General features: G+C 42.7%; 1 protein-coding gene across 1 annotated transcript; it reads left to right on the forward strand.

Moving 5' to 3' along the window:
* The first annotated feature begins 140 nt into the window (after positions 1–140).
* On the forward strand, positions 141–9,147 carry tbc1d25 (TBC1 domain family, member 25). The gene is made up of 7 exons (XM_044352025.1): positions 141–349; positions 4,768–4,877; positions 4,988–5,142; positions 5,594–5,721; positions 5,819–6,007; positions 6,449–6,724; positions 7,286–9,147. The coding sequence occupies exons 1-7, from the start codon at positions 305–307 to the stop codon at positions 8,972–8,974; spliced, it is 2,592 nt and encodes an 863-aa protein (XP_044207960.1). The 5' UTR covers positions 141–304; the 3' UTR covers positions 8,975–9,147.
* The last annotated feature ends 1,021 nt before the right edge of the window (positions 9,148–10,168 follow it).

Here is a 10,168-nt window from a genome sequence, read left to right on the forward strand (position 1 = left end):
AAAACAGGATTAATGTCAGAGCTGTTGGATTAGATTAGATTAGATTGCACAGGTGTTTCTAATGAAGTGCTCAGTGAGTGTGTGTGGTTTGTACCAGTGTGTCCTCTGAGGTTGGTAATAAAGTCATGACCACTAGATGGCGGTAACACAGCTGTAACCTTTTGTAAAGTCAAAGCCGAGGAAGACTAGAAAATAGAGGAACTCGCTAGTGCTGCTATCCGTATGATGTTATTGATCACCATGTCGGTGTAGAAGGACAACAAAACCCAGAAGAACCGTCCAGTCCCGAAACGGAGAGTTAAAGATGGCGGGCGAGGAGGAGAGGGGGGTGGTTCGAGTCAAAGTGAAGGTAGGACGATCATTTCAGTAAGAAATAGTCTGCCAACGTCAGCTCGTTAGCTAGCAGTCCTGCTGTCCTGTTTAGTGAACTGTCTGTTTAATGTTTGCTAGCTGTCTGGCAAACAAATACACACACACACGGCTACACGTAGACAGAAAACACACGTGACTCTGTCGGTAACCGTGAACCGTGTGTTTGAGAGAGCCAGATCTACCTGCGCAATGATCCATTTTGTTTACACCACCATTGTTTGTTGTTTGTGGACGCAGTGTGACAGCAGCAGGTGTTAACCGACCGGTCGACCTGTCAGGTGAACTAGACTGAAGGCAACAGTCAGCAACGCCTGATAAAAACTCCTCATCAATACTCAGCCTCCATGTACCAGCATCATGCTGAACCCTCACAGCTGACGTCACCTGCCTGCTCAGCAGGCGCGTGCGTGTGCGCACGAGACAGTGCACGGTCTGATGTTGGACATTCAGACATTCAGACATGCGATGAGGTTCATCCTCAGTAACTTCAGAGTGAGATCATCCAGCCCCAGCAGATCAGCTGTGTGTTGTAGGATAAAGCTGTGCTGCAGGTGACATGTTTACCTCGCGGTCCGGTGTTGAAGCGAGCTGACGGTGACGTCACACCGGGAACATGACGAGCTGAAGTTACGGACCGTCTCGAACAGGCCCTGTAGCAGCCAATGATATAATAACTACCAATAACGTCATCATTTTCCCATTCTTCATGTAATAAAAGTCGATATTGTAATATTTCTAAACCAATAACATCATAACTTTTTGCGCATATTATTGACTGTTTATGACATTATTAGCTGGGTTAAAAAAAACCCCATTAAGATTATAATAACTGGAGCCGATAATGTAATAATATAATTATATCACTTTATTTAAGTTTAATTTATTATCAAGTATCAGATTCCATTACACCTTACTGTTGCTTCTTTCAGCTGCTCAAAAACCTGATCAGTCCTGACCCCTGAATGTTAGTCCCTCTGAGAACACGCACACACACACACACACACACACACACACACACACACACACATACATACACACACACACGCCTACTCTTTCCAGTATTTATGTCTATGTATTTGTTTTATCTCCAGCTCTGCCTTCTACTCTTTAACCATTTGAGAACCAAATGAAGTGTGAGCACGTTTGCAAACACAGACAGTTACTCTTATGTCATATAATATGAAATCAACCTATATTAAACCTCTTTCAAGATGTTGTGTTCTTAAATAAAAAGATCATCACTTCTTTCCATGTAAAACATCATCTTTAATCAATAAACAACTCCTTCAACCAAACTGGAACTATTATTCCTTGTGCTAAACTTTCAACTCTAATACAAAATTATAAACTGTAAAATATATGATATAACATGACCTACAAAGATAACTCTGGTAACACATTTTTCAGTTTTATAATGACAGTAAAGGACAGTTTATGGTCCTCTTTTAAAGAACAAAACATTCTTTTGATGCTGTACTGTACACTTGACAAAATGGAGGTAAAGTTCAACTTCAAATAACTTCCACACATTTACAAATATGACAAAGAATCAAAATTAAATTATCTGCTGACTTAAAAAAACAAACAAAACCCCAACAATAAAATGGTCATTAATTCTTCCAGTAGATGTTGTTGTGCTGTCTGAGGGCTGTGTGACTGAACAGAAACCATTGTATGTTTTTACTAAATAACCCTGCTATATGTGTGCTGAGACCACTGCTGTGTCCAGCAGCCTTGTAGAGCTTCATAACACTAATGGAACAGTAATTCTCTTTGTCCAAGTAAGTCCCTCTCTTATGTACAGGTCGGGATGATTTGGTCCAGACAGTTAACGCAATAAGAGTGAGGCTCTGTTGCAGTCCCCAGCATCGCCATATTTAGATTAAGAGGTAGCTCAATCAGGTTCAGAGTCAGCCAGAGGGCCAGACTGGGGGTCAACTCCCGTAGGTGTCCTAACTGGTTTTCTGAAAGACAGTCTTTGTCTCTCTGCCTCCTGAATGGTCTGAATGTGAGGAGAAATTGGTCCATCTAAACAACGTAATGCTGGTGAGAACTAAGTCTTCCACACAAGCTCTGAAGGATCAGACCTGAGGTCTGCATTTTACATGATGTCACTGCTATTATCAAATTGTTGTCATAGATAGAAAATAATTAGCCTACACTTAGCTATAGTCGGTTAACTTGAACTTGAACACCATAGGCCCATTTTTGTATTTTGAAGGGGGGACAGGGGATCTTCAGTGGGGAGATAGCAGATCATCAGTATATATATGGGTGTATATATATAAGCTTAGCACAAAAAGTAAGGAAATTTGTGTTTGGTAGATTATTTCTTTGTTGTATCAATGCGTCTTGGCAATAAATCTTATACCGTTGGAAAGCCTGTTTATTTCCCTTTTAAATGGAGTCTCATTTGTAAGGAACATGCATTTGTGGGATGAGCAGCAGAGCTGAGTATGTGGGTTGCGCCCGTGAAAAATTTGCCAAATCGTCTCTGCCAATAACAAACAGCTTATTCTGCCATTGACTCTTGTTTGGTGTTTGGTGGATTGGATGATTGAAGTTTGAAGAAACAAGACATATTGGCAATTTAATAATTTATTCATTTAACAAACAGGAGCTTCAGTAGCATGTGGAAGAACCATACACAGCCACAACAGCCTGGCACCTCCTCCTCATGCTGGTCACCAGCCTGGTCACACAGTGCTGTGGGATGGCTTCCCATTCTTCAACCAGCATTTGTCTCAAGTCAGCCAACATGGTTGTGTTGGTCACTCTGGCACAAACAGCACACCCAAGCTGATCCCACAAGTGTTTAATGGGGTTGAGGTCAGGACTGCTGGCAGGCCGTTCCATCCTCTCCACTCCCTAATTCTGGAGGTAGTTTCTGATAAACCCTGCTCTGTCGGGGCGAGTGTTGTCATCTTGGAGGATAGAGTTCAGTCCCAGACTGTGGAGATATGGGATTGCCACTGGTTGCAGAATCTTATCTTGATATCTCTCTGCATTGAGATTGCCTCCAATGATGACAAGCCTCCTTTTTTTCCAGTGAAGAAGATGCCGCCCCACATCAATACACTGCCTCCACCAAAAGATGTTACTCTATTGGTGCAGCAATCAGTATAGCGTTCTCCGCGTCTTCTCCACACTTTGACCCTCTGATCCAACTGCTGTAGGCAGAATCTGGACTCATCGCTGAACATAACGTTCCTCCACATGTTCAAGTTCCAGTGCACATGTTGCTGACACCAGCGCAAACGGATGGTGAAGGGCAGTCATGGCAGGCCTCCTGGCAGCACCTGGGGGTACCAGTAGCTCAAAACAAGAGTCCATAGCAACAGCAAAATAAGCTGTTTGGAATTGGCAGAGAAGATTTGGCAAATTTTTTATGGGCGCATTCCACATACTCAGCTCTGCTGCTCATCCCACAAATGCATGTTCCTTACAAATGTGGCACCATTTAAAAGGGAAATAAACAGGCTTTCCAATGGTAAAAGATTTATTGCCAAGAAGCATTGTTACAACAAAGAAATAATCTACCAAACACAAATTTCCTTACTTTATGTGCTAAGTTTATATATGATAGTTTGGTTGAAACAGCTTTCTTTAATGTTATTTAAATATGTTTAATTAAAGATGACATTTTTATGGAAAGAAATAATGGTCTTTGTATCTGAGGACAAAGCATCTTTAAAGAGATTTAGATTTCATATTATATGACATAAGAGAAAATGTCTGTGTTTACGAACATCTGCTCGCACTTCATTTGGTTCTCAAATGGTTCAGGAGTAGAAGGCAGAGCTGGAGATAAAACAAATAAATAATCATAAATACTAGAGAGAGTAGGTGTGTGTGTGTGTGTGTGGTCAGGTTACAGTACATTGTGATGACGTCACAGATTTTTAAATCGCTTTTCTCAGATATTCATAATAGAAAGAGTCATAATTGATGTTGCTTGCAGTTCGAGATGTCCTGTCAGTTTTGTAGTGGTGGTCTAAGGGGAAAATGCTTTTATACTGAGAGTGGCCACTGAGAAAAATTGCCTGCAAGGCTGAGCGGCGGCGCCGTATCCAGCTCTTATTATACATTCATGCGTGTGATGCATGTGTACGTCATGGCAGCATTTGACTCTAAAGTGCATCATCCACAGGCTTTATCAGATCATTTTACCTACATGTTTTTCATTTTGTTTTCTAGATATTTAAAACCAACCCTATGTTCATCTCAGAGTCGACCTTTGTGTGCAAAAATATAATAGTGTTAGTAATAAAGTAAACAGCTTTGTGGAATTATATCTCAGTATAGAACTGAGACTCTGTTGTTACCACCGCCTCCCTCCATGATGTTTATATACTTGTGAGTGATGATATTTCATCATGATGTAATGTATTTCAGAAATGTGATGGGGCGCTTCCTGTGGAGTTTCGCTCCTTTGCTGTTGATCCTCAGATAACGTCACTGGAGGTCCTGCAGCACATACTTATCAGAGCCTTTGATTTGAACGGGTAAGAGTCATCATCTCTTCTATAGATCCAAATGCTGTCAAAGTTGGTTCTAATGAGAGTTGAAATGTGTGTGTCTCAATGTTTTGTGTTCATTTGTTTTCTCAAACTAGGAGGCGGAACTTTGGGATCAGTTACCTGTCTCGAGACCGGAGTGGTGCTGAAATATATTTGTCTCTGGTGTCTGACTGGGATTTAGATGTCGCCTTTGTCAGTGCAGCCAAACCATATCTACAGCTGAAGATGGACATAAAACCGTCAGAAGACAGTAAGTACACCAGTGTACCATAAAGCAACTAAAAATATGAGTGAAGTCAAATGGTTCACATTTACAGCAGGAACACATGATTAACACAGCGGTTTAACAGGAAAATTGGGACATATTGTGGTAACCTGATGTGAGGACATCAGAGGAAATGGGTTTGTTTGTTTTCCAAAGCAATAAATCATCTGCTATAGAGGCACTCTATGCTCTGTTACTAATAATAACCAAATGATTGGACTTGAATGGAGAGAAGCTCTATGCAGGGTTTAAAAACCGGGGACAGAGGGGTCATCATGGTCATGTCCCTACTTTAACTGTATCTCAGGATCATCTCTGTGTGTTCTGACGGATATTTGGAAAGAATGCCAACAAAAACCTTCATGTATTGAGTACAGAGTATAAAATAAAGGTTGTTGGTAGTTGATTGTTACTATTACTGTTTGTTCAACTGCAGGTCCTGTAATGGAGGACTGGGACATCATCAGCCCCAAAGATGTGATTGGCTCTGAGCAGCTTCTTGCAGAGAGGACCAGGTCTTTGGCATCTGCAGCTCTTCCCTTCACCCAGTCATTACTCACCCAGGTGTCTCTACCTTCTTAAAGTTCCTCACAGTCTCTTCTACCTTCTCCTCTCTACAAGTCAGGGTCTTTGCTCATGTACCTGTTTTACTTGTGTTCAGGTGGGCCGGACCCTGTCCAGAGTGCAGCAGGCCTTCAGTTGGTCTTATGGGGAGGAGATCAAGCCTTTTAAGCCCCCCCTGAGCGATGCCGAGTTTCATAGTTACCTCAACGGACAGGGCCAGCTGACACGACCTGAGGAGCTGAGACTGCGGATCTACCATGGTGGCGTGGAGCCTTCGCTGCGCAAGGTGCAGCACCTGTACTTTTATAGCATCACATACCAATCTCACGTTCTGCAGACTCTAACAAATAAATAGGGTTGGGAGTCTGCTACATTTTTTTGATTATGATTTGCTTGTGAATTGGTTCTTACTGAGTCCTAGAAACCAAAATATGTTGCAAGCAGAAACCACCTCTACTTATGGCAGATTTAGACATTGAGACATTAAACAATGATACAATTTGTGATTATTCAGAGTGGTTCCCAAGAAAATTGAACCCCTCCACCCCAACTGAAGAAAAAAAACTTAACAAAATGTGTCACTGTCCAAATACTCACTGTATGGACTGTAACTTATATGAAATGCTAAATCATGCATGAATATATTGAATTATATCATCTGTAGTTTATGAATTAATTAATCTTTATTAATGATGATTAACTTAAGCATCGTCTGCTGTTGTTTCAGGTTGTTTGGCGGTATCTCCTCAATGTCTACCCTGATGGACTGAGTGGACAGGAACGAATGGACTACATGAAGCGGAAGACGAGGGAGTACGACCAGCTGAAGAGAGAGTGGACAGCCCGGGCCAGCCACGAGGACCTTGAGTTTATCCGTGGGAATGTTCTCAAAGACGTCCTGAGGACGGACCGGGCCCACCCGTACTACGCTGGCTCAGAGGACAGTCCACATTTGACTGCCCTCACAGATCTGCTCACCACCTTCGCCATCACACATCCACAGGTGGTTGGAGCTCTCTAACAGTCGGCTTGTTCCTGGGTTGAGGGTCAATAACATTTCAACAAATTCAAATTCACTTACCAAATCTAAACCCTTTTAAATCCCTTAATGAATATAATTAAGTTTAGCTTTCAACATTTTTTGTTTTAAATTGCCTAAGTTAAATCAGTTAGAATTAATGGTATCGAAATGTAATGGTCTGCATATCTATAACTTAGGATTTGGTTACCTGACATCATGCATGTGCACCACTGGAGGTTATTTGGTCTGTGTGGTTGGGACTGTTTCTAAATGTACCAACACTCTCAAGCACAAGAAGAAATGATTGAATCTGTGTGGAAGAAATGTGTGTGCACAGATAAATTAGGCCCCTCTTCCATCTTTGAACTAAAAAGACTCATCTATTATATAATACAGTATAATGTATTTTATGTTTATGTGTTAGTGTCTCTCTCAGTTGTCTGCCAGCTGCCATTTAATTTTATTCAGAAGCCATGAATATATTTACATGATTTAGAATTCTGCTTTTCTTTGCACTTTGTAACTTTGTGCGTTGTTTTTCAGATATCGTACTGTCAAGGCATGAGTGACATCGCCTCCCCTATACTCGCAGTAATGGACAATGAGGCGCATGCCTTCATTTGTTTTTGTGGCATCATGAAACGTTTGGAGGGAAACTTCCGGCCAGACGGGCAGCTCATGTCTATTAAGTTCCAGCATCTAAAGCTGCTTCTGCAGTACTCAGATCCTGAATTCTACTCCTATCTGGTCTCCCGAGGAGCTGACGACCTCTTCTTCTGTTACCGCTGGCTGCTTCTGGAGCTCAAGCGAGAGTTTGCGTTTGATGACGCTCTGAGGATGCTGGAGGTCACTTGGAGCTCTCTGCCTCCAGATCCTCCTGAAACCGAAGTGGAACTTCTGGGACCACCACTAGAGTCAGATGAAACAATGGTACAACGCACAGACAAGGACAAGACAGCTGAGAACTGCCTTGGAGATGATCAGGAACAAAAAGAGAAGCAGCGGAGACGACATATGCTGAGACCTTCAAGAGAAGAACCAGATATCAGCAGGAATGCTGTCACAGAAGAAAAAGACGGGCAGAACGTCGGCGCTGGAAAGGAAAGCGAGGTTGCTGATAGTGACATTCCTCAAACGACCGTGGAAAAAGCAGATTTGCAGGCTCCTCCTTTTGAGAGGCAAACTAGTTTTGGAGAGTTTAAATACTATACTGCCCGAAACGAAGACAGCTTTGACATGGAGCAGCCAAAGGGTTTGGTGACTTCCAAGTCAGTATCAAGCATCCCAAGGCGCCAGTCCACAGTGGACAGCGAGGAGGACCCAGGAGAGAGAACACCTCTCATAAAAAACTGTGAAAATGGTTTCTCTCCAATGTCATCACCTTCCCTCCTCCCCAATGGCCTTCCAGTGTGGAAAACTGGCTCCTCTACATCTTCAGCTTCACCTTCCAGCTGGCCAGGTGCTTCTCCAGACTCTCCTCCAAAATCCACATCCTCATCCACAACCAATGGAAGAGAGGCCTTACCGAGAACTGTCCCAGAAGTACTGTCCTCCTCTGCCCAAGTGCTCAGCAGTACCGGGATCAACTCGCCCATGACCCCCACTGTAAAAACATCTGTTGCATCTCCCTCCCCCACTCAGAACCGATCCCTACTCTCCTCGCCCATTTTGTCTTTTGGAAGAGGCCCCTCGTTGCCAGGCAGCAGGTCGTCCTCCAACAATCTCTCTTCACCTGGCAACAAATCCCCCATCACCACAGCTAACACGCCCAGTTCTACAAAAGCTGAGACCACCAGCATCAAACCGTGCTCCCTGCCACCTCCTCAAGAGTTCGGCAAAGGCAATCCCTTTATGCTGTTCCTGTGCCTGTCCATCCTGCTGGAGCACCGAGACCACATCATCAAGAACAGCCTGGATTACAATGAGTTAGCGATGCACTTTGATCGCCTTGTGCGGCGCCACAACCTGAGCAGGGTGCTACAACGAGCCAAGGCCTTATTTGCAGACTACTTGCAAAGTGAAGTATGGGACTCAGAAGAAGGGGACGAGGTCAGCTCGGACTCCCCAACAACAGCTTCAGTTGCCCTACACTCCCCTTCTTCAACCATCTCTGCCCGACCCATATACAGCCCTTTAGCATTGCCTCAGACATCATCTCCAAACTCAACCTATAACCTCGCTACCACCATTTCCTCCCCAACAGCTCAAGTTCCCCTTTCTCCCACATCCTGATTCCATCTTGTATTACTGGCTTCCCCTCCTCAGTGAACTTGTCAGTAGACGGTTTGTGGCCCATCGGAGGCGTGGATGTTTTTTAGACAGCCTCCCGCATTGAATCGGCTGTTAATCTTCTCATTCTGTGTATGCTTGAATACATAAATTCTTTATGCCAGTAGTCAACTTCATATTTAATTTTTTTCTTCAACCTTTTAAAGTTATGCCTTTTTGTTGTCTGTACTTTTGTCTGTACTCGAAGAGATGAAAGAACTGCTGATGCATGAAATGCTAAACCCTGTGCTGCAGGTGTTTTTGCTGGAACCAACAAAAATTTAGCCACTTAGTGCATTAAGCCTGTGTTGCCCTCCTCATTAACTCTGTTTACAAGTTTAAGTTTTGTCCAGTGAGCCACAGAAGTGTCTTAACTAAAGCACTACAGCTGCATCAGTTAGAAGCATAAAGGGAAACTCCAGACTCTTGATTTGTAAAAAGTCAAGGTTTAAACTGATCTTGCTCAACAAGTAGGACTCAAAGGACTTGAACAGAAACAAGACATGTTAACCAAGAAGTAAATGAGTAAAAATCAACTGACAAACACACAAATCCAGCACACAAACTGTACCCAGCCTGTCACCATTAAACTTACAGGATAAGGTCGTTGATGTTTTATATTTCTCTTATTGTCATCAAATCTCATATTTGGATCCAAACCAACAATAAAAAGATCTACTAACAAGTCTTGTGTGTGTATCCAAAGCCTGATATATCTTATTCCTCTGAGCTCCATTGTTGTCCAAAAACTACTAAAAACACACCAATAAACTACATCACTGCACCTTACATGGAATTAATCTCCTGACACTGAAAACATGATGCTGCTCTGATCACAGAGGAACAAAATATCAGATTTTGGATACACACAATATTTGTTGTTGTTGATCAGTTCGTTGTTGGTTTGGATCCAAACTTGAGATTCGTTGACAATAAGAAAAATATAGAAAGTCACCAGACACATCCTTTAAAGGGAAAATCAACATCTGTAGGGTAAACGTCTGCACAGTCGGTACTAAATCCACCTCGCTTTCTGTCACTTGAGACAATAACCCCGATGATGTCATAATGATGTCATCAGCTTGGAGACAACTAATTTATAACAGAAAGCCTTTACTACAACATTTAGCAGGCTGGGAGGGTCCAACAAAGAGATCC

Source organism: Thunnus albacares, chromosome 5 (genome assembly GCF_914725855.1).
Source record: "Thunnus albacares chromosome 5, fThuAlb1.1, whole genome shotgun sequence".
NCBI classification, from domain to species: Eukaryota; Metazoa; Chordata; class Actinopteri; order Scombriformes; family Scombridae; genus Thunnus; species Thunnus albacares.

What these genes read in the sequence shown, in the direction of transcription:
- tbc1d25 (XM_044352025.1), top strand. Translation starts at nt 305, where the DNA reads ATGGCGGGCGAGGAGGAGAGGGGGGTGGTTCGAGTCAAAGTGAAG. An exon ending in CCCAGTCATTACTCACCCAG is followed by an intron (nt 5,722 to 5,818) that starts GTGTCTCTACCT and finishes ACTTGTGTTCAG; the next exon opens with GTGGGCCGGACCCTGTCCAG. An exon ending in TCGCCATCACACATCCACAG is followed by an intron (nt 6,725 to 7,285) that starts GTGGTTGGAGCT and finishes GTTGTTTTTCAG; the next exon opens with ATATCGTACTGTCAAGGCAT.